Genomic DNA, 27,991 nt, shown 5'->3' with positions numbered 1-27,991 from the left:
CTCTCCAGCCCTCAGCCTCTAAACCCACTCCCTCTCCAGCCCCCAATGCCTGAACCCCGCTTGCTCCAACTCTCAACCTGCTCCCTCTCCAGTCCCCCAGCACTTAAAACAAGCTACTTGCTCCCAGCGCCCAAACATGCCTGCGCTCTAGCTCCCAGCAGCTCTCACCTAAAGTGGCCCCTCCCTCCTGTAGAGTGCCCCCACCGCAAGCAGCTTGCTATGGGGGCACCCGAGCCGAGCTGCAGCTCTGTATCCATTCAGACATGGAGCTGCGGTTCGCCCCCACCTCTCCTGATTGGTTGAGTTTGATTGCAGTGTGTCAGCCAATCAGGAGGGATATTCCCAGATGGCTGAGGGACCTGTGGACATAGAGATGGGGCTTAGGCAAGTATTAGGGAGGCTGCTGCACACAGAAGGCTTTTTATCTTAATGCAAAGAATGCATTACGAAAAAAAAAAAAAAAAAAAAACACCTTCTGCCTTTACAACCACTTTAAGTTACATTTAACAGCAGCAGTAACTGACTGGCACCATGTACTGACAAGCAATGATAACCGTGCTATAAATTACACAATTCTATGCAATGCTCACCTGAGATTTTTACAGGGTCACTAAAATCATAAGACATGCATTACTGAAAACCTACCTGTTTTGGTTCCCCACTTTCCTTTACATCGGACGCCGGTTTTCCTGTAGTGTTTGATGGTTCTGGATCGCCGAAAAAGTTTTTTAAGTTATCCAGCTGCTCCTTCTGCTCCCTTTACAAATCAAATGGAATGTTAAGTGCACAATTCACAGAACGATTCATGAAATTCCTAGAAAAATCTTAAGACGATACCAAAAAAAAAAAAAAAAATACCCACCTGAGCATTTTCAACTCTTGTGCCGCTTTCAGAATGATCTCATGTTGCCGCTGACTCAGTGCCAGAACGCCCGCCGCTGAGCCAGGCTCGCCTTCTGGTATCACTGGCTGTTCAGGAAGAGCCGATGAAGCTGAATCTCCGGGAACTGTATTCGAGCCTTCGCTCACTCTTTCTTCAGGTGGATACCATCGACCATCTTTTAGCTCCAATTCTGATCTTTCAGAAAGCAAATCAGGATTTATGTCTTCATGCCACAGGGGGCGTTCTGGATAGTCTCTAATACGGAGCTCACGATCACGGAAATCTCTATCCGCCAATTCTCTATCTAATCTCCACCTATCATCCAGATATCTGTCAATTGGTGGGAGCGGTGGTAGAGGGGAACGTGCTCTGAGAGGAGAATATGGACGATGTGGAGACAAAGGCCTTCGAGAAGACAACCAATCTCTATCCCGAAGTGCTAAATCAAGGTCTTCTGGAATCCTCGGATAATCTCTGTCAAGATCCAGTTCAAATAAATAAGGTCTTTCTAGCCTGTTGTAATTTATGACTCGGTCTAGGTCTCTGTCTAGGTATGGATCAAACAGAGGATCACGTCTTACATCTATATCATGAGGAAGGTGTGGTGGCCGTAAGGGCAGTCGTTCATCTCTCAAATATAGATCCAGAAATGGATCTCTTAGGTGGTCTGGATTACGAGCTCTCCACAATCTCTCTCTTTCCCATTCCTCCAATAGCTCTTCCTCGAGTGCAAAATCCCTCCTTCGCACCTCTAAGGGTGGATCCTGAGAAAACCTCTCTCTATCAAGAAACCTTGGATCTCTAAGTAAAGGCTCTCGACCAAATGGTGGTGGCTCATTCAAACCTTCTCTAAATAAAGCTCTCTCATCTGGCAAATGCCCTCGTGGCTCAAAGTCTCTGTCATCTAAAACATCTCTCTCACGGCTGCCTGGTCTGGGTGGAGGTCGACCACGCATAAACCCTCTTGCTCTTCCTCTCCCACGGTGATCAAATCGCACATCATAATTTTCTGGCCAATCCTGTGCAAAAGGTTCCGACTCAAAGGATGCATCATCTTCTCTAAAACCACCTGGCCTGCCTGGCTCTTTGTGGAAATAACCTCCTGCATCATCATCATCTTCATCAGGAAATTCTGGTCTGCCATGATGACCCTCTGGACCATGTGAATAAGTTCCCTCCTCTTCATCTGCCTCGGTATAGGGGTCCTCACCCAAAGGATCAGCTCCCATGGACGCATCATAATTATCACTGTCCTCACCTTCAGCCATTCTTTCTAGAGGCTCTTCCCAATTAGAAAAGGGCCCCCCAGGAGCACCAGGTCCAATAGGATGACCTCCCCTCGGCCCACCCATTCTAACTGGAGGACCTCCCCTCGGCCCACCCATTCTAACTGGAGGACCTCCCCTCGGCCCACCCATTCTAACTGGAGGACCTCCCCTCGGCCCACCCATTCTAACTGGAGGACCTCCCCTTGGCCCTCCCGGCCTGACTAAAAGATCTGGCCTCGGCCCACCCGGCCTGACTGGAGGAGTTTCCCATGGTGCACCTGGCCTGATTGGAGGAGCTGCCCTTGGCCCACCCAGCCAGACTGGAGGAGCTCCCCTTGGCCCACTACCTGGCCTGACTGGAAGGGCTGCCCTAGGGCCACCTGGTCTAACTGGAAGGGCTCCCCTTGGTCCAGATGGCCTAACAGGAGCAGCCCAAGGATCAACTGGCCTCAATGGAGGAGCCCAAGGGTCACCTGGCAATGAGTGAGGAGCCTGTGGCCTGAATGGTGGCATGTTATGGGGTGTAAAAGGGCCACCTGTCCCAGGAGTAGGGAGCAGGCCACCTGACTTATTAGGGAAAGGACTCTGAAAAGCATCCTGTTTTCCAAAGGAACTTGGACCATCAGTAGGCTCTACTGGCTTACTGGCCATTGATAGGGTAGGTACCGGAGCATCTGGTTTAGCAGTTTTGGGAGATGAAACCTGTGACACTGAAGGCTTGCTGGGGCCAGGCAAATCTATTTCATGCTTATCAGATGTACTTGTAGTCTCTATTTGACCAAGACCCTTCGATGCATCTGAATGAACTGATGATGCAGGCAATGGCTTATTTACTTTACTCAGGTCAGGCAATGTTTGGCCACCCAATGGATCAGTTTTAGGCAAATCCGAAGCTTTTGATTTATCTGTATTGGAATCTGCAGCTTTTACTGGTTTATGCAGCTCAGAAGGTGCTGAGGTTCCAGTTTTTGAAGCATCCTGCACAGCTGGACCTTCTTTCTTGGGTGCACCATCCTTCGAGGGCTCATCAACTTGTTTCATATCAATATTTTGCTGCTTTTGTTTTTCATCTCTCTGATCACCAGCAAAAGAATCAGCACCCAGACAGACTTCAGTCTCTTTAGAAATGTGCTTCTTATTGAATTGGCTTTGATAACTTTTAGTGGTAACATTTGCCGTATTACCTTGTATTTCAGACTTCTCTAAAGGAGAAGCTCCCAGCAAAGGTGGCCTATTTCCCCCATCACCTCTCCCCTGTGGCCAATCTGGTCTCCCTTTTCTATCACCTGGGCCCCACCTATCACTAAAGGGAACCCTGTTATCTCGACGGTCATGAAAGGGCATATCTGCAGCACCAAAACTGTCTTTATCAGCAGGGCTCCAATTATCCCGACGTGGACCATCAAAATCCCCAAATCTATGTTGTGGTTGAGAAAAGGGCATATCACGGTCTTTAAAATAGTCCCCAGGGCCAGGGGGCATGTCGGGGCCCTTAAACCGGTCGCCAGGGGGCATGTCGGGGCCCTTAAACCGGTCGCCAGGGCCAGGGGGCATGTCGGGGCCCTTAAACCGGTCGCCAGGGGGCATGTCGGGGCCCTTAAACCGGTCGCCAGGGGGCATGTCGGGGCCCTTAAACCGGTCGCCGGGGCCAGGGGGCATGTCGGGGCCCTTAAACCGGTCGCCGGGGCCAGGGGGCATGTCGGGGCCCTTAAACCGGTCGCCGGGGCCAGGGGGCATGTCGGGGCCCTTAAACCGGTCGCCGGGGCCAGGGGGCATGTCGGGGCCCTTAAACCGGTCGCCGGGGCCAGGGGGCATGTCGGGGCCCTTAAACCGGTCGCCGGGGCCAGGGGGCATGTCTGGGCCCTTAAACCGGTCGCCGGGGCCAGGGGGCATGTCTGGGCCCTTAAACCGGTCGCCGGGGCCAGGGGGCATGTCTGGGCCCTTAAACCGGTCGCCGGGGCCAGGGGGCATGTCTGGGCCCTTAAACAGGTCCCCGGGGCCAGGGGGCATGTCTGGGCCCTTAAAGCGGTCCCCGGGGCCAGGGGGCATGTCTGGGCCCTTAAAGCGGTCCCCGGGGCCAGGGGGCATGTCTGGGCCCTTAAAGCGGTCCCCGGGGCCAGGGGGCATGTCTGGGCCCTTAAAGCGGTCCCCGGGGCCAGGGGGCATGTCTGGGCCCTTAAACCGGTCCCCGGGGCCAGGGGGCATGTCTGGGCCCTTAAAGCGGTCCCCGGGGCCAGGGGGCATGTCTGGGCCCTTAAACCGGTCCCCGGGACCAGGGAGCATGTCTGGGCCCTTAAAGCGGTCCCCGGGACCAGGGGGCATGTCTGGGCCCTTAAAACGGTCCCCGGGGCCAGGGGGCATATCTGGGCCCTTAAAACGGTCCCCGGGGCCAGGGGGCATGTCTGGGCCCTTAAAGCGGTCCCCGGAACCAGGGAGCATGTCTGGGCCCTTAAAGCGGTCCCCGGGACCAGGGGGCATGTCTGGGCCCTTAAAGCGGTCCCCGGGGCCAGGGGGCATGTCTGGGCCCCTAAAGCGGTCCCCAGGGCCAGGGGGCATGTCTGGGCCCCTAAAGCGATCCCCAGGGCCAGGGGGCATCTCAGGGCCCCTAAAGCGATCCCCAGGGCCAGGGGGCATCTCAGGGCCCCTAAAGCGATCCCCAGGGGGCATCTCAGGGCCCCTAAAGCGATCCCCAGGGCCAGGGGGCATCTCAGGGCCCCTAAAGCGATCCCCAGGGCCATGGGGCATCTCAGGGCCCCTAAAGCGATCCCCAGGGCCAGAGGGCATCTCAGGGCCCCTAAAACGATCCCCAGAACCAGGGAGCATCTCAAGGCCCCTAAAACGATCCCCAGAACCAGTGGGCATCTCAGGGCCCCTAAAACGATCTCCAGAAGCAGGGGGCATCTCAGGGCCCCTAAAACGATCCCCAGAAGCAAGGAGCTTCTCAGGGCCCCTAAAACGATCCCCAGAAGCAGGGGGCATCTCAGAGCCCCTAAAACGATCCCCAGAAGCAGGGGGCATCTCAGGGCCCCTAAAACGATCCCTGGGAGGCGGGGGCATCTCAGGGCCCCTAAAACGATCCCCGGGAGGAGGGGGCATCTCAGGGCCCCTAAAACGGTCAGGAACATCAGGGCCACCAAAGCGGTCATGAGCTTGAGGTAGCTCAGGACCACCAAAGTGGTGATGGGTAGATGGCATCTTGGGGTCTCTAACGCCCTCCTGATATGATTCCTGTGAAGGTGGCTGTTCAGAACCTCTAAAGCGTTCCTGAGTAGGTGGTTGTTCGGAGCTTCCAAAGTGATCACGAACAAGTGGCTGCTCTGGGCCTCCCATGTGGTCCTGAGGAGATGGCAGCTCAGGGCCCCCAAAGCGGTCTCTTGAAAAAGTCTCAGGATAGCCAAAACTGGATGGTCGACCTTCTGGAGCACCAAACCTGTGTCTGGGCTGGCTTTCAGAAAATGGAAACCTACCCCGTGGTGTTATGGAGGGAAATCTAGCTCTTCCCCTTGGCTGTAAGTCTGGTGCATTGTACCTAAAGCGCTGAGAACCATCAGGGTGGCCAAACCTATCCCGAAAAGGAACTTCAGAAGCAGCATGCTGGTCATATGGTGGACCCACCCCATCTCTTTCATAGGGAGCAGCTTCAGGACCACCAAACCTGTTTGATCCAGAATTCTGGGCATTCCCAAATCTGTCCATGGGGGATGAAGTATTTTCTACACCCCACCTATCCTGAAAATTGCTCCGCCTATCACCGGACTGTTCATTAGATCCACCCCACCTACCATCGGGAGGTTGATCCCATTTATTTCCCATGTCATCACCTTGACTTCCCCGCTTGTTAAACTGAGGACCATCAGGCCTGTTCCACATTTCTGCTGGGTGCTTTGACTCTCTATCTGACCCTGGTCCAGGGGGGTAATCAGACATCTCCTTGGTTGCGGATTCTGAAACATTAGGTGGTTTAGGTATATCCCAGGACTGATCAGGATTATCTTTTGGCCTGTCCCATCGGTTAGCTGGAACCTTTTGATCAGTAGTTTCTAAATACTGCTTGGATGCGGCTGCTGGGGTGGACTGGTCCTTTTCATTTGTCCAGTGCTGGTTCTCCCTGTCTTGTGTAGGTTGGGAGCCATAGAAACCATGTGACCCAGGAGGGGGGAAACGAGGTGGTGCAAAACCAGGTCCCTGGGCTGCGAATCTGCAAAACCAAGAGACAAATCATTAGTGCAGCAGGCACAAAAGATGACACTTTTTTTTTTTTTTTAAAGCACAGGCCCTACAGATTAAAATGTTGTATGTCACATATTTGCGCAGCAGTTTTTCAAAAAATACACTTTTTGAATTTTGATGCAAACTTTTTTGGTAAAATATAAAAGACGATGATGTTACGCCAAGAGTACATAGATACCAACACACGCCGCGCTTTAAAATTGGGCACACCCCACAGGAGTCAAGCTTATAATAGCGAAAGCTTGGAAGAAACCTAGGCCCTTCTTGTCAGGTCAGAAGAAAAGTTTCCTGGATAATGACCCAAGAAAAGTTAGCCAGCATTTTAGCCGACAGGATCCCACAGTTTGAAAAAACCTGAGATCCTTGGGCTAAATATATAGGGACTTATATTTCGCATGGTGTCACACCGGCTCTCTCTCCTCCCAAGCATTAGGATAGACCCGCATCCCCTTTCTTTCTCTCCTTTTCCTTTCCTTTTCTTCTTCTGTCCTTTTATCTATATGTTTTGAGGACACCTGGAAATGACATTTGAGGATTCTTATCTCCAATTTTAATTATATCAACATTTATAGATAAGTTCAGTTTATCTTCCTTCATGTTGGACTGGATATTCCTGTCAAAACATTTTTTGACCGAGGGGGGTGGGGTTGTTGGGGGGGTGGAGGGTTCGCTCCTTCGGCACAGTATGATCCCGTTAGGGGTGCTGGAGGTTAGGAATACCTCTGTTTCCTTAGTGCTTTCCACCAGACTGGGTTACCTAATAAGTTGGCCTCACAGGATTGGAATATCCATCCTTTTATTTATATCCAATTTTATTTTATCCCCAATTTTATTTTATCCCCAAGCTTACTGTTGTGAACTCGTTATTTTCCAGGATTTAATGTTATGAAATGTTAATGAACATTTAAAACAATAATTAAATGTATTGTATTCTATGTTTTTTAAAAAAAAAAGAAATATTTTGAAAGTAAAATTGCGCACACCCATGCAAAGGCGACAAATGGCGTAAATTTTACGATCCATAGGCAACGGTTTAAAAGCCTTTACAGGTTACCACTTTAGATTTACACAGGAGGTTACATAGTAGGTGAGGCTGAAAAAAGACAAGTCCATCAAGTCCAACCTATGTGTGTGATTATGTGTCAGTTAGGTGTCAAGAGGTCTGGAGCTCGAATTACTGGCCATTATCTTATGTCCGTGGGGATAGCTCACATGTGTGGGATTGACACGTGTGCTCGCCTCTCAGCACATAGGGGGACAGGGAGGGGGCACTTTTTCATTTTCTTTTTTTACACTGTCACTTAGACCCCTTTCACAGTGGGGCTGCGGTCGCGTTTGCGGTAAAGTGCTGCTCATTTTAGCGCCGCATTTTTCTGCCTTTTTTCGGACGCTAGCGGGGCGCTTTTAACCCCAAAGGGGTGTTGCGGCACTTACGAAGTGCTGCCCATTCATTGCAATCGGCAAGGGTGTTTAGGGACTGTACACAGCGCTCCCAACCTGCCGCAAAGATGCTGCTTGCAGGACTTTTCCCGAACGTCCCGCAAGCGCACCGCCCGGGTGTGAAAGCACCCATTGCAGAGAATGGGAAGCAGTTTTCAGGCGCTTTACAGGTGCTATTTTCTAGATCTAAAATGCCTGAAAACTGACTCGGTGTGACAGGGGTCTTAAAATTTTTTTTTGATCAATTTTATTGCTGTCACAAGAAATGTAGGCATCCTTTGTGACAGCAATAGGTATGCTACAGCTACTCTTTAGGGAGAGATCTGGGGTCTACAAGAAGCATACCCTAAAAAGCATTTGATCACACCATGATTAGCGATTCTCCAATCATGCTGCCCACACGGAAGCATCATTCATTCACAGAGTTCTGTGAATGAACTACAAGTACCGACATCCTTTGCGGCTGTCGACTTGTAGTTCTGAAACTACCACGGCACTGTTGAGCGCTCTGGTAGTTCATTGAATCTTCCTATTAGTGTGCAACTGCCTGCACTAATGATGTATGGGCAGACAGCTTACACTGGCAGTCTGCAGGAGACCTGCATACCACTCGCGATCTGCTGATTCCTGGTGCAATGCTTTCCAGGCTCAAAAAAAAAAAAAAAAAAAAAAAAAAAAAAAAAAAAATTGTAAATGCATATTTTTTTTAACTGCAAAAAATGTGGATTATTTAACCACTTGCCATCCGGGCCATTTTTGACACTTCGCTCTTCTATGTAAAAATCGAATTGCTTAGAACCCCCAAACAATTATATATATATATATATATATATATATATATATATACACACACATATATATATATACACACACATATATACATACATATATACATACACACATTTATTTTTTAGCAGAGACCCTATAATATAAAATGGGTGTTGCAATTTTTTTTGTCACACTGTATTTGCGCAGCGGTTTTTCCAAACGCAATTTTGTAAAAAAAAAAAAAAAAAAAAAAAAAAAAATAACTAAAGTAAGCCAAATTTTTTTGTATAAATGTGAAAGATTTTACGCCGAGTGAATAGATACCAAACATGTAACGCTTTAAAATTGTGTCTGCCTGTGGAATATCGGCAAACTACGGTGCTTAAAATGCTCCATAGGCAACGCTTTAAACGCCTTTACAGGTTACCAGTTTAGAGTTGCACAGGTCTGGAGCTAGAATTATTGCTCTCGCTCTGAGGTTTGCGAATATACCTTACATGTGTGATGAGATCACAATTTACATATGCGTGCGGGTGTAACGCATGCACTCGCATTTGTGCGTAAGCACGGTGGGACGGGGGCACTTAAAAATATATATTTTTTTAAATACAAACTTTGGATGAAAATGTCACAGCATGGGCCATGACAGGTCCCCTTAATAGAGAGATTTGGGGTTTATTAAACCCCAAACCTCTCCTCTGGCCTCCCATGCAGCTGATCAGACACAGATCAGTCTGATTGGCTGCTTTCCTGGGCGCTGGTGGGCAGGTAAACAAAGGGGCGGAACCCAGAAGCGACAAATTACTCATCGCTCCTGGTTTCCAAGGTTACAGAGAGGGGGAACGTCATCAGTTCCTCTCTCTGTACAGGGCAGTCATTGCCTCCAGCCGCATCGCTTCCAGCCTCCGCGATGAGACCTGAGAGCCCGGGAGAGGCAGCTGCGGGAAGAGGAGTGGGACACCCTTCTGCCACCCGCAGAAGTGATCAAGTGCCTAATTAGCCACTTAGATTACTTCTGCATGAAATGGAATCGCCAGCTGAAAAGAATGATACCTACAGGCATCCCAGTATAACCACTGAAACCCAAGGACATCCATGTATGTACACCTTGGGTGGCAAGTGGTTAAAAAAAAATAAATAAATAAAGTTTGACTACCTGAATTCTAGAATCCCCCCCTACAATACCAAGCAGATCGCAGGAGGAACACTCTGCAGACACCATAGTGAACACACTGTTGGCGATACGGCAGCATCTTCTGTTACAGCTCTCATCTTCTATACATGAGGCCTTCATGGCAAAGCTTTATTCTTTAGATATAAAAACACACTTACCTTGGCTCTCTGGGTGCTTCGTAGGGCACCCCTGCCATCAAGCTAGGAGGCGTGGGAGGGACAGTGGGCGTCAACTCCCGATCAGGGGCCGGTGGAAGTAGAGGTGGGTTTAAATATTTGACGTCCTCGCTTTGCTTGTCTAAGCCAGGAGAAGGAAATTCCAGTGGAGGATTATGGGAAGGCACGGGAGGGGCACTATGGCCCAGTGGTGGTTGAGCACTCAGAGCCGGATGTGACTGATAAGACAGTGCAGTAGGTAGAGTCATATTTCCGGAAATTAAAGGTCCTGCAGTTACCGGCGGATCTGTTCCTGCTGTAGGCATTGTGGAGGGTGCAGATGTCATGACAGATGAGCTGGTGGTGGCAGGCGGGCTGGTAGAAGAGGATGGTGCAGGCGCTGGAACAGATGTGGTTTCCAGCTCTTGGGCAGAGAAAGAGCTTTCTGCTGGAAGAGGTGGTTGTGCGTCAGTGGCAGGGGGTAGAGGAGGTTGTACAACTTCTGCTGAAGGGGAGCAAACAGGTGGTGGAGGGGGCGGAGCACTGGATGTCGGAGGAGGGGGCGGAGCACTGAATGCCGGAGGAGGGGGCGGTGCACTGGAAGCCGGAGGAGGGGGTGGTGCACTGGAAGCCGGAGGAGGGGGTGGTGCACTGGAAGCCGGAGGAGGGGGTGGTGCACTGGATTCCGGAGGAGGGGGTGGTGCACTGGATTCCGGAGGAGGGGGTGGTGCACTGGATTCCGGAGGAGGGGGTGGTGCACTGGATTCCGGAGGAGGGGGTGGAGCAGTCGCAGGTGGAAGAGGTGGCGTTGCTTCAGAATATGGAGTTACAGGTGGGAGAGCGGGAGGTGGGCCGGTGCCATACACTGGTGGTGCCACCGGAGCGGTATAGGGAGCCTGTACGCTCACTCCAGTGGGCGGAGCTGCAGGAACAGCCGGAGAAATGACTGGTGAGTATGTCGGGTACTGGGGTACCACAGCAATGTTTCCTATATAGTGACTGCCACCATACTGCTGCTTTAAGCTTTTTAGAGAGGCAATTTTATCCTTTAGATGTGTCTTTGTGGATCTCATGTGGGTCTGCCAAGATGCCCACTGGACCTGGTAGTCATGCAGCTGATCCCTGTGGGGATAGGTCTGCAGTAACTCCTGCCACTTCTTGAATTGAGTCTCCCAATCTTGGTACAGCGGCACAAGCTGCTTCTGCTCCATCTCATAGTGCTGCAGCTGAACATCTACAGTCATGGCCTGTACAGAGGAAATAAGAGATTGACGTGAGGAAGGACTGGAACACTAGATCAATCGCTCGATCTTATAATAAAAAAAAAAAAAAAAAAAAGAAGAACACCACCGACTGGTTTCACCTATTAAAAGGAGCAGCGAGTACATCAGCCCACAACTAGATTTATCCGAACGCAATACGTATATCAGCCATAACCCCGGTATTGCTTTTTTTAGCCGGTGGCTGTTTTTCTGACCCCAAATCTCTCCATAAAGAGGACCTGTCATCCTTTTTTCTATTACAAGGGATTGCCGTGAATGTTAGAGCGAGAGTAATAATTCTAGTGCTAGACCTCCTCTGTAACTCTAAACAGGTAACTTGTAAAAGGCGTTTAAAACGCCGCCTATGGAGATTTTTAAGTACTGTAGTTTGTCATCCTTGGGTGTGCGCAATTTTAAATTGTGACATGTTAGGTATCCATTTACTCGGCATATCATCTTTCACATTGTACAAAAATAAATTGGGGAATATATTGGGTTTTGTTTTTTTAAATTTACTGAAGTGTATTTTTTCCCAAAAAATTGTTTGCGCAAATACCGTGTGATATAAAAAATTGTAACGATTGTCATTTTATAAAAAATATGTTTGGGGTCCTAATTAAATTTTCTAGCAAAAAATACTGACCTAAAGCAGAGGTCCGCCGAAAAATTTTTTTTAAAAGCCAGCAGCTACAAATACTGCAACTGCTGACTTTTAATATATGGACACTTACCTGTCGAGGGAGCCCGCGATGTCGGCAGCCGAAGCCGATCCGTTCGTCGGCTCTCGGCTGCTGCCGCCGCCATCCTCGGTAAGGGAATAAGGAAGTGAAGCTGTGCGGCTTCACTTCCTGGTTTCCTACTGCGCATGCGCAAGTCGCGCTGCGCGTCCTCTCTGGTCCCGGCTGTGTTCTGGGACCTGTGTGTCTCCCAGAATACAGCGGGGAAGGACAGTGTAGGTGCCGGAAGTGGCGTAGGTCACCGCAAGCGCCGCGGTGATCTATGCCAGGAAGTGGGAGCAAATACCTGTATTAGACAGGTATCTGCTCCCTCCTCCCCCCTGAAAGGTGCCAAATGTGACACCGGAGGGGGGAGGAATCCAAAAAGTGGAAGTTCCATTTTTGGGTGGAACTCCACTTTAAAAACTTGTAAACAAAAAGTGACAAAAAAAGCCTGGTCTGCAAATAGTTAATGAAATGGAAAATGGTTGGTCGGTAAATGGTTAATGAATTAGAAACAAAAAACTATATATACCCCAATTTTTGGGGGAAAATGTGAAAGATGAGGTTACGCCGAGTAAATAGATACCCGACAAATTTAAAATTGCGCACGCTCGTGGAATGTCAACAAACTATAGTACTTAAAAATCTCCATAGGAAACGCTTTCAATCTTTTTTACAGGTTACCTGTTTAGAGCTAAAGAGGTGGTCTAGCACTAGAATGATTTGCTCTTGCTCCAATGTTCGTGGAGATACCTCAAACGTGTGGTGCGAATACCGTTTACATATCAGTGCGTGACTTTAGACTGACTGAGCCACCAAGAAATGGTTCAACGAGAAGCTGGTTCACCTTCATGAGAATTATCAGAAATGACAGTCGGTCTCTGAAAGAAACAGTGGCCGTAGGGTGAATTATATTACATATTCTAAGCAATGAGTTTGTTCCAGTGATGATTTCTTAAAAGGAGTAGTAAACCCTCGAGGTTTTTCACCTCAATGCATTCTATGCAGATGAGACGGACGGGGCCATGTACCATCAAATCTTGAGTGAGAACACCTCCTTCCTTCAGCCAGGGCAATGAAAATTTGTCGTGAATGGGTATTCCAGCATGACAATGACCCCAAACACACGGCCAAGGCAACAAAAGGAGTGGCCTATCCAGTCTCCAGACACTAATGCCATAGAAAATATATGGAGGGAGCTGAAGGTTCGACCAAACATCAGCCTCGAAACCTTAATGACTTGGAGAGGATCTGCAAAGAGGAGTGGGACAAAATCCCTCCTGAGATGTGTGCAAACCTGGTGGCCAACTACAAGAAACGTCTGACCTTTGTGATTGCCAACAAAGGTTTTGCCACCAAGTACTAAGTCATGTTTTGCGAAGGGGTCAAATACTTATTTCATTTATTAAAATGCAAACCAATTAATAACTTTTTTGAAATGCGTTTTTCTGGGTATTTTTGTTGTTATTTTGTCTCTCACTTAAAATAGACCTACCATTAAAATTATAGACTGATCATTTCTTTGTCAGCAGATGCGACTCTGGCTTTGACCACTGATAATAGACAACTGTTGCACAATTGTTGCATGTATAACATTCAAGTGCGACTTTTGAGAGACAATATTAAGGTCTGTGGCCTTCATGACACATGAAAGTTGGACCAAAGTAGTGCAGGAACTACTTTGAAGTCGCTGTAACTTCAAACTAGAGGTGCACCGAAATTTCGGCCACCGAAACATTATCGGACGAAAACCGTTTTTTCATTCAGCCGATACCGAAAGGGGGCGGGGTCAGCCCCTGGGTGTCGCCCATTTCCCTCCCTAATTGCCGCAATCTCCGCATGTCACGGAGCTGAACACTCCGGGCCATAGTAACAATGTTCCGACTCCTGTGATAGACGGCACACTGATCCAATGGTGGGACATTGAATCAGTGGGACGTGATCACAGGAGGCAGGACATTGTTACTGAGGCCCGGGCAATTCAAACCCTGCTCCGTGACACGCGGAGATCACCACTCTGATACGGGCACAGGCATGCTGCATATGAAAGACACTGGGAAGGCTGCTGGGTACAGGTATGCTGCATATGATGGACACTGGTGAGGCTGCTGGGCACAGGCAGGCTGCATATGATGGACACTGGTGAGGCTGCTGGGCACTGGTAGGCTGCATATGACATGCCCTGGTGAGGCTGCTGCGCACAGGTAGGCTGCATATGACATGCCCTGGTGAGGCTGCTGGGCACAGGTAGGCTGCATATGACAGGCAATGGTGAGGCTGCTGGGCACAGGTAGGCTGCATTTGATGGACACCGGTGAGGCTGCATTGATCTCTTGTATCATGTCTGCAGTCTGACCTTCTTCAGTATCATATCTGCTAGAGGTGCAACTAATGGAAATTTTGCTAATACTATTAGCAATGTATTTAAGTTTAAGTAAGTGATTGCAGACATGGTACAAGAGATGGTTAGAGACTGCAGACTGCATTTTTCTTGACCTTTCTTGCACTAAAGATGCCAATAATGGCCAACAATAAATTCATATTAATTTAAAATTGATGCTATTAATTAAAAAGTTGAATATAATACAATGATATATAAAAATAATATAAATATTTTTTTTAAAACTGTCATTTTCGGCCCAGTGCATCCTTCATTTTCGGTATCGGCACCAAAAGTTCCATTCGGTGCACCCCTACTTCAGACTGTACAAAGACAAACCCCCCTCCCCCACAAAAAAAAAAAAAAACCCACACGCATATTTTTGACCCCCTCTAACTGTACAGAGACAATTGACACCCCCCCCCCTCCAATCAGCTCATCTCTGACCCGTCCCTCTGTGTCACTTACAGCCAGGTGTGGAGGCTCCTGGACAATCTGTTGGTAGCGCTGGAGAAGCTGCTGCATGGCGGTGTGTTTTGCCATGATGCCCTGGTACTGGAAGCCTATGCGGTGTTGTTCATGCTGCTGCCAGTGAGCAGCCGCTTCTTGCAGGGTCTTTAGCCTTTGCGCTTGTTCTGGATCTTCTGGCAGATCAGACTGGGGGAAAAAAAAAAAAAAAAAAGTCAGAACATATGGAACATTCCCAGCTCATCACATTCACATGGCTCTGATCACCCACACAAGACAATACAATACATGGCCCGCTTTGCTTACACCAGGTAGTCATATTTACTAGACCGATACCATCTGTGCCTTGTCTCCTTAAAGTGTACGAGAACCCCAACAATTCATTTTTTTCTTATTTGAGCTCTTTTGGTCTATAAAAGTGCAACTTCACTCTCATAATTAACATTTTTAATTTTCAGGCTGCTAGTACTACTAAATAGATAGGCAAGTATATCATATTTACTTGTTTTAAAACTTTTTTTTTTTTTTTTTTCACATTACGTCCTGGTTTCCCTGCCCAGGCAAAATATGTTATACATTCCATGAGCCTTTAGGAGGTGAGGAGGGGGGTGTTCTCAGCACACGCTCCTGCCTGCATGCTAGAGTGAATGGCAGATGGATTCCAGGAAGTAAATGCTACTTGAACCATCTGCCCTTACTCAAGATGGCGACGGCATGAAATGCTATGGGGTTGTTTTTCAAAGTGATTTCTCAACAAAATAAAGCATGGAGAAATGGATAGAGGCTGGGTTCACACTGCTGCGATGTCAGACATTGCATGTGATTTGCACCACTGCTGTGCAAATCACAATGCGATGTCTGTGCGATGTGCATTCAGCCATACAGATTGTATGGTTGAATGTGCTTCGCATTCATACCAAAGTCGTGCAGGATCCTTTTTTTTTTGGTCCGCACGGGTGTTCACAACCATGCGATCCGATTCCTGTCCGAATTGACAGTTCGCACCGTGATATTGATTGATTAGGAAAGCCACACACCTGTCTATATAAGACCTTACAGCTCACAGTGCATGTCAGAGCAAATGAGAATCATGAGGTCAAAGGAACTGCCTGAAGAGCTCAGACACAGAATTGTGGCAAGGCACAGATCTGGCCAAGGTTACAAAAACATTTCTGCTGCACTTAAGGTTCCTAAGAGCACAGTAGCCTCCATAATCCTTAAATGGAAGACATTTGGGATGACCAGAACCCTTCCTAGAGCTGGCCGTCCGGCCAAACTGAGGTAACGGGGGAGAAGAGCCTTGGTGAGAGAGGTAAAGAAGAACCCAAAGATCACTGTGGCTGAGCTCCAGAGATGCAGTCGGGAGATAGTTGTAGAAAGTCAACCATCACTGCAGCCCTCCACCAGTCGGGGCTTTATGGCAGAGTGGCCCGACGGAAGCCTCTCCTCAGTGCAAGACACATGAAAGTCCGCATGGAGTTTGCTAAAAAAACACCTGAAGGACTCAAAGATGGTGAGAAATAAGATTCTCTAGTCTAATAAGACCAAGATAGAACTTTTTGGCCTTAATTCTAAGCGGTATGTGTGGAGAAAACCAGGCACTGCTCATCACCTGTCCAATATAGTCCCAACAGTGAAGCATGGTGGTGGCAGCATCATGCTGTGGGGGTGTTTTTCAGCTGCAGGGACAGGATGACTGGTTGCAATCGAGGGAAAGATGAATGCGGCCAAGTACAGGGATATCCTGGACGAAAACCTTCTCCAGAGGGCTCAGGACCTCAGACTGGGCCAAAGGTTTATCTTCCAACAAGACAATGACCCTAAGCACACAGCTAAAATGACGAAGGAGTGGCTTCACAACAACTCTGACTGTTCTTGAATGGCCCAGCCAGAGCCCTGACTTAAACCCGATTGAGCATCTCTGGAGAGACCTAAAAATTGCTGTCCACCAACGTTTACCATCCAACCTGACAGAACTGGAGAGGATCTGCAAGGAGGAACGGCAGAGGATCCCCAAATCCAGGTGTGAAAAACTTGTTGCATCTTTTCCAAAAAGACTCATGGCTGTATTAGATCAAAAGGGTGCTTCTACTAAATACTGAGCAAAAGGGTCTGAATACTTAGGACCATGTGATATTTCAGTTTTTCTTTTTAGTAAATCTGCAAAAATGTCAACAATTCTGTGTTTTTCTGTCAAAATGGGGTGCTGTGTGTACATTAATGAGGAAAAAAAAATGAACTTAAATGATTTTAGCAAATGGCTGCAATATAACAAAGAGTGAAAAATTTAAGGGGGTCTGAATACTTTCCGTCCCCACTGTATGCCCACGTGACCGCAACGATTACTTGTCACAGTGGTCACATAACCAGAAAAGGCACAATCGCAAGCAGCGATCAGGAACTTTCCGTGAGCTGCCAGGCACTGTGCCGGGAACATAAGACGCATGCTCCCGGGACAACACTGTTGGCACTATCGCATGAAAATATGTGGCCGCTCTGCGCCAAGGCCCGGCTGCCGAGAGGCTACACGTTTACGTGCGCTCGGCACAAACTGGTTAAATATGCAGTCGAAAGATTTGTTATAGCCGTTTGATAAGTATAAAAAATAAAATAAATGTTGATCTTGCCAGAAATAACTTCCTGTGCTGCACGCTTAGCAACCAATAATGTTATCAGCAATATATGTGAACAAAAGAATACCTTTCCCCTATATGATGAGGGAAGGGAGGTGTCCTGTAGTCTTTTGCTAGGATGACAATGCTACTAATCCAGATACTGTACAGTAAGCATTGTCATCCTAGGACAGGAAGTGTGTTGCTGGCAGGATCACCATGTGTGAAAATTAAGAATCAAAAAGCAGAAAGCGATGCACAGACCAACACAGCAGTGATTAGCTCCCCATCTCAAAGTATGAGAGGGGATGTGGCGGTGGCTATAGGATGCCAATGTAAAGACAAAGTCGGGTAATCATACTAGATCTACAACATACAAAGTTAGGTCCATATAGATTTGGACACAGGAACAATTTTATTTTTCTTCAGGTATTTACCAAAACATATTTAAGCTATAGTTATATAATGGATATGGGCTGAGAGTGCACACTCCGGTTTAATTTGAGGGCATCTGCATCCAAATTGGAGGAAGGGTTTAAAAGTTACAGCTCTTAAAGAATAGTCACCCCCCGCCCCCCCTTTTTCAAGGGACCAAAAGTAATTGGACAATTGAATCAAAAGCGGTTTCATGGCCAGGTGTGGCCCACTCCATTATTTTTTCATCAATTAAGCAGGTAAAACGGTCTGAAGTGGATTCCTAAGCCTCATACACACGGTTCGATTGTTGGCAGGGGATTGTCTGTTGACAGACTGTTGTCTTAAAATCTTACAGTTAGTACGCTCCTTTTGACAATTGTTGTCCAATTTTCGGCCAACAAATGTTGGATGGCAGGCTAGTAAATTTATGGTGGACAACGGCTTGATGTCAGATTTTCGTATAGTCAGTACACAAATGTCGAAAGTACAAACACACATGATCGGAATCAATGCTCAAACACGGAATTAGCAGAAGGGGCCCAAAGGGTGGCGCTCAAGAGCTGAAATTCCACATAGTACATTACTATGTTCGTGTTTGCGGCACGATAATTGTGTACCGTTAGTATGCAAGACAAGATCCTGGCACAAGCCCTTTTGAAAAAAAAAAAAAAAAAAAATCAGACGCCCGGTTGGCCAACAATCGCTCCATGTGGCTTAAAGGGGTTGTAAAGTTTTGTGTTTTTTCACCTTAATGCATTAAGGTGAAAAAACACCTTGCACTCACCCCCACCCCCCCCCCCCCCGCCCCCATTTTACTTACCTGAGCCCCGAATGTCCGTGGGTGCGATCCCGCGTGGCTTTCCCCCAGCTCTTGTGGCCTCTTCCTTGGATGATTGATAGCAGCACAGCCATTGGCTCACGCTGCTGTCAATCAAATCAATGACATGGCACGCTTGGCCGAGTGATACACTCGGCGGCTATGGCTGCCGACTGTATCACAGGGGAGCGCGCCTGCAAGCTAACCCCCTTGTGAGAGCGCTTCCCAGAGGGAGGTCAGCTCTTGTGGGGAGGAGCCGAGACAGCTGCCGAGGGACCCTAGAAGATGAGGATTGGGGACACACTGTGCAAAACAAACTGTACAGTGGAGGCAAGTATGATATGTTTGTTATTTAAAAAAAAATAAACTGTTACAACCCCTTTAACTGTGGTATTTGCATTTGGAATCTATTGCTGTGAACCTACATCATGCGTTCAATGGAGCTTTACATGCAAGTGAAAAAGGCCATTGTAAAATGAAACAAATCCATTAGAGAGCAGCAACATTAGGAGTGGCCAAATCAACAGTTTGGTATATTATGAGGAAAGGACGATGCACTGGTGAGCTCAGCAACATAAAAAGGCCTGGACGTCCACGGAAGAGAACAGTGGTGGATGATCGCAGGATCCTCTCTATGGTAAAGAAAAACACATTCACAACATTCAGACAAGTGAAGGACACTCTAGAGGAGGTGGGCGTATCATTGTCAAAGTCTACAATCAAGAGTAGACTTCAGGAGGGCAAATACAGAGGGTTCACCACAAGGTGCAAACTATTCATAAGACGAATAGAAAAGCCAGATTAGACTTTGCCAAAAAACACATCTAAATAAGCCAGACCAGTTCTGGAAAAGCATTCTTTGGATGGATGAAACTAAGATTAATCTGTACCAGAATGATGGGAAGAAAAAAAAAGTGTGGAAAAGGCTTGGAACAGCTCATGAGCCAAACACGTCATCTGTGGTCACATGGTAGAACTTGCAGAGTGATGGCATGGGCATGCATGGCTTCCAGTGGCACTGGGCCTTTTTGTTTATTGATGATGTGACAGAAGCAGCCGGATGGATTCTGCAGTGTTTAAAGATATACTGTCAGCCCAGATTCAGCCAAATGCAGCAAAGTTGATTGGACGGCCCTTCACAGTACAGATGGATAATGATCCAAAACACTGCAAAAGCAACCCAGGAGCTTTTGAAGGAAAAGAAGTGGAATATTCTGCAATGGCCGAGTCAATTACCTGATCTCAACCCAATTGAGCATTTCACTTGCTGAAGGCAAAACTAAAGGCAGAAAGACCCACAAAGAACTGAAGACAGCTGCATTTAGAGCCTGGCAAAGCATCAGAAAGGAGGAAACACAGTCTTTGGTAATGTCCATGGGTTCCAGATTTAAGGCAGTCATTGCCAGTAAAGGATTCTCAACAAAATATTAAAAATGAACATTTTATTTATGATTGTATTCATTTCTCCAATTACATTTGAGCCCCTGAAAATAGGGGGGGGGGGAGAGAGACTGTATAAAAATGCTTGCAGTACCTAAAATTTACTTGATATTTATGTTCAACCCCTTGAATTAAAGCTGATCTGCACTTCAAATTCACTTGGATTGTTTCGTTTTAAATTTTATTCTGGTGGCATACAGAGCCAAAAGTATGAAAATTGTGCCTGTGTGCAAATATATATGGTCCTCCTAACTGTAAAACCATTTACTTTTCATGGATTAAAAACTACACTGAATGATTGTTAGTGTCATATTTCAGCTCAGAGTGCAGCTCTATAAACACCTGATGTATGAGAAATTGCAGAGCAGAAAATGCTAGCTGCCTGGCTGCCCCCTACTTCCATACTTTGTGTTTTTGACCTATAATAAGCGTGCAGAATGTGAAGTCAGCTCCTCAATCCAAACACTTCATTCAAGGACAGTGGCTGAAAAGACTTCAGCTAGAAGAGTAGCATGACCGGATAATCCAGTCATAACAAGGTTATATGGGGAGACGGCCCCCTCTCCCTCTTCCACTGTCACATTCTGAGCTTACCGCAACATTCTCCACTGGCAATGGAGGATTGACTTCCTCCACAGGAGGAGGTGGAGGCTGCTGGGAAGGAGGTGCTGCAACATATCCTGCAGAAGGAGGTGCCGTAGTCTCTAGCGCAGGAGGAGGGGCTTCCCTACCAAGGCTCTTGGCTTTTTGCTGTAGGCTTAGCAGGTGCTGATTGTACCAATACTGCTGCTGGTCCTACAAGAATCCAACACAACACATCACCATATGCCCAACACTCATCCAACCCCTTTCACTACTAGCCCATCACCCCTCACTGATCATCCAACCCTATCCATTACTAGCCCATCACCCAACCCTATCCATTACTAGCCCATCACCCAACCCTATACATTACTAGCCCATCACCCAACCCTATACATAACTAGCCCATTACCCCTCACTGATCATCCAACCCTATACATTACTAGCCCATCACCCAACCCTACACATTACTAGCCCATCACCCCTCACTGATCATCCAACCCTACACATTACTAGCCCATCACCCCTCACTGACCATCCAACCCTACACATTACTAGCCCATCACCCCTCACTGACCATCCAACCCTACACATTACTAGCCCCTCACTGATCATCCAACCCTATACATTACTAGCCCATCACCCCTCACTGGTGATCCAACCCTACACATTACTAGCCAAGCACCCCTCAGGCCCCTTTCACACTGCTGCCACTTGAAAGTCGCGTGAATCCAGGGAATGCCTGGGTAAACTTATGGTCTATGGACCTCAACTTGCATCAAAGTCGGACCAAAGTAGTACAGGGACTACTTTGAAGTCACACAGATATGAATAGTACTCATTGGAAATCATGGGGGAAGACTTGTCATGTGACTTTGCAATTCCAAGTCGCAGGACAAGTTGCAGAAGTGTGAAAGAGGCCTCACTGATCATCCAACCCTATACATTACTAGCCCATCACCCAACCCTATACATTACTAGCCCATCACCCAAACCTATACATTACTAGCCCATCACCCAACCCTATACATTACTAGCCCATCACCCAACCCTATACATTACTAGCCCATCACCCAACCCTATACATTACTAGCCCATCACCCAACCCTATACATTACTAGCCCATCACCCAACCCTAAACATTACTAGCCCATCACCCAACCCTATACATTACTAGCCCATCACCCAACCCTATACATTACTAGCCCATCACCCAACCCTATACATTACTAGCCCATCACTCCTCACTGATCATCCAACCTTACAGTACCTGCAGAAAAAAAAAAAAAGAAGTATTCATACCCCTTGAAATTGTCCACATTTTGTCATCTTACAATCAAAAACGTAAATTCATTTCATTGGGATTTTATGTGATAGACCAACACAAAGTGGCACATAATTGTGAAATGGAAGGAAAATGATAAATGTTTTTCAATTTTTGTTACAAATAAATATCTTAAAAGTGATGTGTGCATTTGTATTCAGCCCCCTTTACTCTGATACCCCCAACTAAAACCTAATGGAACAAATCGCCTTTAGAGGTCACCGAATTAGTAAATAGAGTCCACTTGTGTGTAATTTAGTCTCAGTATAAATACAGCTGTTCTGTGAAGCCCTCAGAGGTTTGTTAGAGAACCTTAGTGAACAAACAGCATCATGAAGGCCGAGGAACACACCAGACAGGTCAGGGATAAGTTGCAGAGAAGCTTAATGCAGGGTTGGGTTATAAAAAAAAAAAATCCAAGCTTTGAACATCTCACGGAGCACTGTTCAATCCATCATCCGAAAATGGAAAGAGTATGGCACAACTGCAAACTACAGCTGCACAATTACTCGTTAAAAAAAATGTGATCTCGATTCAACCCCCCGACGATCTATAGTGCAGAGTTTGCAGATTCTTTCATATAACAAGGGGGAGAGACTTATCTGCTGACTCAGCTGTCAAAAGAAAGGGAAGTCTGCCAAGTTTTTAAAATGAAACGTAACTAAGGGCTCTTTCACACGAACAATCCGTTCAGGTCCGCCTGTCAGTTTTTTTAGGCGGACCTGAACGGACCCTCCATCGACCTCTATGGAGAGTCGGATGTCAGCGGTGACATGTCCGCTGACATCCGACCCGCTCCGATCCGAAAAAGTGTAACGGAGGAAAAACCTACTTTTCCATCCGTTTTCGGATCGGGTGAGTGACAGACTCTACGATCCGTCATCATCCGATCCCCCATAGAGGAGAGCAGCGCTCGGACAAGTCTGTCCCTGCACAGTGTGCAGGGACGGACCTGTCACCTGCCTATTCAGTGGGGATCGGCGGATTGATCTCCCGCTGAGCAGAGCGGGCTCCGTACACGGACACGTCAGTGTGAAAGAGCCCTAACTCTTCCTTCTTAGATCAAAGTGATAAACCTCAGTGTGTGTAAAGAAAGAATCCAGGCAGTCTGCCAAGTTTTTAGCAACTGTGTAAATGCAGGAAGTTTAACCACTTAAAGTCTAAATCTTTTTCTGACACTTGTTTCTTAAATTTAAAAATCAATATTTTTTGCTAGAACATTAATTGGAACCCCCAAACATTATATAGATTTTAGCAGAGACCATAGGGAATAAAATGTCAATTGCTGCAATATTTTATGTCACACTGTATTTGCCTAGCGGTCTTTCAAACGCAAATTTTTTGGGAAAAAATACACTTCAATGAATATAAAAAAAAGAAAAAAAACAGTAAAGTTAGCTCCATTTTTTTTTGTTTTAATGTGAAAAGTGATGTTACGCCACGAGAATCGTGATCTATCTTCTAAGCAACAAAATCGTGACTCATTTTGGCCAGAATTGTGCAGCTTTACTGCAAACCTACCAAGACATGACCGTCCACCTAAACTGACCGGCCGGGCAAGGAGAACATTCATCAGAGAAGCAGCCAAGAGGTGAATGGTAACTCTGGAGGAGCTGCAGAGATCCACAGCTCAGGTGGGAGAATCTGTCCACAGGACAACTATTAGTTGTGTTCTCCACAAATCTGGTCTTTATGGAAGAGTGGCAAGAAGAAAGACATTGTTGGAATAAAAAGCCATAAGAAGTCCAGTTTGGGAGAAGTCATGTGGGGGACACAGCAAACAGCCAGAGCTACAATGGAATGGTTTAGAACTTTAGATCAAAGTCCAGACCTAAATCCAATTGAGAATCTGTGGCAAGACTTGAAAATTTCTATTCAGACGTTCTCCATCCAATCTGACAAAGCTTGAGCTATTTTACAAAGAATGGGCAAAAATGTCATTGTCTAGCAAAAAGTCTTGCAGTGAAAGGGGGTTCTACAAAGTATTGACTCGGGGGGGCTGAATACAAATGTACCCCACACTTTTCACATATTTATTTGTAAAAAAAAAAAAAAAAAATGAAAACAATTTATCATTTTCCTTCCACTTCACAATTATGTGCCACGTTGTGTTGGTCTATCACATAAAATCCCAATAAAATACATTTACGTTTTTGGTTTTAACATTACAAAAATGTGGAAAATGTCAAGGGGTATGAATACCTGTATACAGTACTAGAGCCAGACACCCCCCCCCCCCCCAATAATAAATACACAGAGCTGTACTAATGGTATACTACAGCAACCTGATCACAGATATGCACAGCCCTCTCAGAAAAGGGTAGTCTCATCCACTCACCCATGCCCCTCTTATGGGGGGCCCCTGTACTTTGTATGCCCTCTCAAAGGGGACCGCTTACCTCCACCCACCCAGGACCCTCTCACAAGGGGACCCCTCTCCTCCACTCACAGGGGTCCCCTATCCTCCGCTCCCCCTTTCCACAGGGGGACCCCCTCTCCTCCGCTCACCTAGGATCCTCTCACAGGGGGTCCCCTCTCCTCCGCTCCCCATCTCACAGAGGGTCCCCCCTCTCCTCCGCTCCCCATCTCACAGAGGGTCCCCCCTCTCCTCCGCTCCCCATCTCACAGAGGGTCTCCTCTCCCCATCTCACAGAGGAGGTCCCCCTCTCCTCCGCTCCCCATCTCACAGAGGGTCCCCTCTCCCCATCTCACAGAGGAGGTCCCCCTCTCCTCCGCTCCCCATCTCACAGAGGGTCCCCTCTCCTCCGCTCCCCATCTCACAGAGGGTCCCCCTCTCCTCCGCTCCCCATCTCACAGAGGGTCCCCCTCTCCTCCGCTCCCCATCTCACAGAGGGTCCCCCTCTCCTCCGCTCCCCATCTCACAGAGGGTCCCCCTCTCCTCCGCTCCCCATCTCACAGAGGGTCCCCCTCTCCTCCGCTCCCCATCTCACAGAGGGTCCCCCTCTCCTCCGCTCCCCATCTCACAGAGGGTCCCCCTCTCCTCCGCTCCCCATCTCACAGAGGGTCCCCCTCTCCTCCGCTCCCCATCTCACAGAGGGTCCCCCTCTCCTCCGCTCCCCATCTCACAGAGGGTCCCCCTCTCCTCCGCCCCCCATCTCACAGAGGGTCCCCCTCTCCTCCGCTCCCCATCTCACAGAGGGTCCCCCTCTCCTCCGCCCCCCATCTCACAGAGGGTCCCCCTCTCCTCCGCTCCCCATCTCACAGAGGGTCCCCCTCTCCTCCGCTCCCCATCTCACAGAGGGTCCCCCTCTCCTCCGCTCCCCATCTCACAGAGGGTCCCCGCTCCCCCTCTCACAGAGGGTCCCCGCTCCCCCTCTCACAGAGGGTCTCCGCTCCCCCTCTCACAGAGGGTCTCCGCTCCCCCTCTCACAGAGGGTCTCCGCTCCCCCTCTCCCCATCTCACAGAGGGTCTCCTCTCCTCCTCTCACAGAGGGTCCCCCTCTCCTCCGCACCCCCTCTCACAGAGGGTCCCCCTCTCCTCCGCTCCCCCTCTCACAGAGGGTCCCCCTCTCCTCCGCTCCCCCTCTCACAGAGGGTCCCCCTCTCCTCCGCTCCCCCTCTCACAGAGGGTCCCCCTCTCCTCCGCTCCCCCCTCTCCTCCGCTCAAATAGGATCCTCTCACAGGGTCTCCCCTCTCCTCCGCTCCCCATCTCACAGAGGGTCTCCTCTCCCCATCTCACAGAGGAGGTCCCCCTCTCCCCATCTCACAGAGGGTCCCCCTCTCCTCCGCTCCCCATCTCACAGAGGAGGTCCCCCTCTCCTCCGGTCCCCCTCTCACAGAGGAGGTCCCCCTCTCCCCCGGTCCCCATCTCACAGAGGAGGTCCCCCTCTCCCCATCTCACAGAGGAGGTCCCCCTCTCCCCATCTCACAGAGGAGGTCCCCCTCTCCCCATCTCACAGAGGAGGTCCCCCTCTCCCCATCTCACAGAGGAGGTCCCCCTCTCCCCCTCTCCCCATCTCACAGAGGAGGTCCCCCTCTCCTCCGCTCCCCATCTCACAAGGGGACCCCTCTCCTCCTCTCCCCATCTCACAAGGGGACCCCTCTCCTCCTCTCCCCATCTCACAAGGGGACCCCTCTCCTCCTCTCCCCATCTCACAAGGGGACCCCTCTCCTCCTCTCCCCATCTCACAAGGGGACCCCTCTCCTCCTCTCACAGAGGGTCCCCCTCTCCCCCTCTCACAGAGGGTCCCCCTCTCCTCCTCTCCCCATCTCACAAGGGGACCCCTCTCCTCACCTAGTATCCTCTCACAGAGGGTCCCCTCCCCCTCTCACAATGGGACCCCCGGGACCTCTCTCCTCCGCTCCCCTTCTCAACTGCTCCCCTTTTGCCCTCCTCGTTCTCTCACTCAGGACCCTCAGGGGCCCCTCTCATCCACACACAATGACTTACCTCCGCGTCAGGTGGGGGCGGCGGTGGCTGTTGATCGTTCGAAGGGGGTGGTGGGGGCGGCCTTTCGCTGTCCGGAGGCAGCGCCGGGGATTGGTACCCCGGAGGGGGCACATTATGGGTGTAGGGTGGGGGGTAGGCATAGCCCTGATGGCTCGGGTAGTATGGTCTGGGGGGGATGGGAGCAGGCCCAGGGGCCCCTACAGGAAGAACACTCTCCAGCTGTCTCTGGTGCATCCTCTGGAGCTGCTCCAGCTGGGCCCGGTGCTGGTCCCGAAAGCTCTGCAGTCCCTGGTCCTCCGGAGGGGGCGCCGGGTAGCCGGAGGGGCCGCCATACCGGGGCGTCCATCCCGAGAACATGGCGCCTCTCTGCACACACTCGGCTCAGGACGTGACGTCATGCAGGGCGCGCAGCCGCAGCTTGGGGTCATGTGACTAGCCCGAGGAGGAGGAGCCTTCCTACTGAGCATGCGCATGGGTAAAGAAAGGCTCTCCGGAGGCTCAGCCGCCATCTTGGTACTCTCAGGTTTCGGAAGACATTTGACATGTCGGCGCCGTGGGAGGGCAGTGCGACCATTTCCATTCTTGGTTTGGAAAAAGAGTGAAGCAGGATGATCAGTAAAAATTTGTCATTGTAAAAAAAAATGAAATTGTAAAAAGCGGCGACAAGGCTGTAATTATTTCCAAAAAAATCAGCAACTCCAAGATCGCCGCAATGTAGATTTTTAACCAGTTAACCCCCCACAAGTTTTACCGCCCCCCCCTTCATGACCAGGCCATTTTTTGCGATACGGCACTGCGCTACTTTAACTGACAATTGTGCGGCCGTGAGACGCTGTACCCAAATAAAATGTACGTCCTTTTTTTCCCCACAAATAGAGTTTTCTTTTGGTGGTATTTGATCGCCTCTGCGGTTTTTATTTTTTGCGCTATAAACAAAAAAAGAGCGACAATTTAAAAAAAAAATAAAAAATTTTACTTTCCGCTATAAAACATCCAATAAAAAAATGTAAAAAAATCTAATTTCTTCATCAATTTAGGCCAATATGTATTCTGCTACATATTTTTGGCAAAAAAAAAATCCCAATAAGCGTATATTGATTGGTTTGCGCAAAAGTTATAGCGTCTACAAACCATGGGATATTTTTATTAATTTTGTTTTTCTTACTAGTAATGGCGGCAATTGGCGATTTATAGCGGGACTGCGATATTGCAGCGGACAAATCGGACACTAAGTGACACTTTTGACACTGGTTTTGGGGACCAGTGACACTAATACAGTGATCAGTGCTAAAAGAATATGCACTGTCACTGTACTAATGACACTGGCAGGGAAGGGGGTTAACACCAGGGGGGGCGATCAAAGGGTTAAATGGGAGTCCTTACTAACTGTGGGGGGAGGTGCTTGTACTGTGGGAAGGCAGAGATTTGTGTTCCTGCTTAGCAGAAAAGCAGGATCAGTACCTTCCCTTCTCACAGAACGGCGATCTGCCTTCTTCACATCGGCAGACTGCAGTTCTGCTTCTCTTGGGAACAATTGGCGGGTCGTGACGGGCATCGAGTTAGCCCGGACCCACTGATTGCCTCACGCGCGCACCCCAGACCAAGAAGTGCAAAATCATGTAAAAGGTATGTGATTTTGC

The 27,991-nt window shown here is 48.5% G+C and overlaps 1 protein-coding gene across 3 annotated transcripts in view; it reads right to left on the bottom strand.

Moving 5' to 3' along the window:
- Positions 1-26,766, bottom strand: part of YLPM1 (YLP motif containing 1) — a 50,517-nt gene extending 23,751 nt beyond the window's left edge. For 2 of the 3 annotated variants that reach the window (XM_073610469.1, XM_073610470.1), the window contains exons 1-6: positions 26,352-26,766; positions 20,628-20,828; positions 14,748-14,936; positions 9,922-11,165; positions 863-6,349; positions 646-757 (exon numbers count right to left, since the gene is read on the bottom strand). In XM_073610469.1, coding sequence (XP_073466570.1) covers positions 646-757; positions 863-6,349; positions 9,922-11,165; positions 14,748-14,936; positions 20,628-20,828; positions 26,352-26,708 — 7,590 coding nt within the window. In that variant the 5' untranslated portion in view covers positions 26,709-26,766. The remainder of the gene's footprint in view (positions 1-645; positions 758-862; positions 6,350-9,921; positions 11,166-14,747; positions 14,937-20,627; positions 20,829-26,351) is intronic. The other variant, XM_073610471.1, reaches the window with a different exon arrangement.
- Between the last annotated feature and the right edge of the window lie 1,225 nt (positions 26,767-27,991).

Source organism: Aquarana catesbeiana, linkage group LG13, assembly GCF_042186555.1.
Source record: "Aquarana catesbeiana isolate 2022-GZ linkage group LG13, ASM4218655v1, whole genome shotgun sequence".
NCBI classification, from domain to species: Eukaryota; Metazoa; Chordata; class Amphibia; order Anura; family Ranidae; genus Aquarana; species Aquarana catesbeiana.
This window is presented reverse-complemented; position numbering and strand designations above follow the sequence as displayed.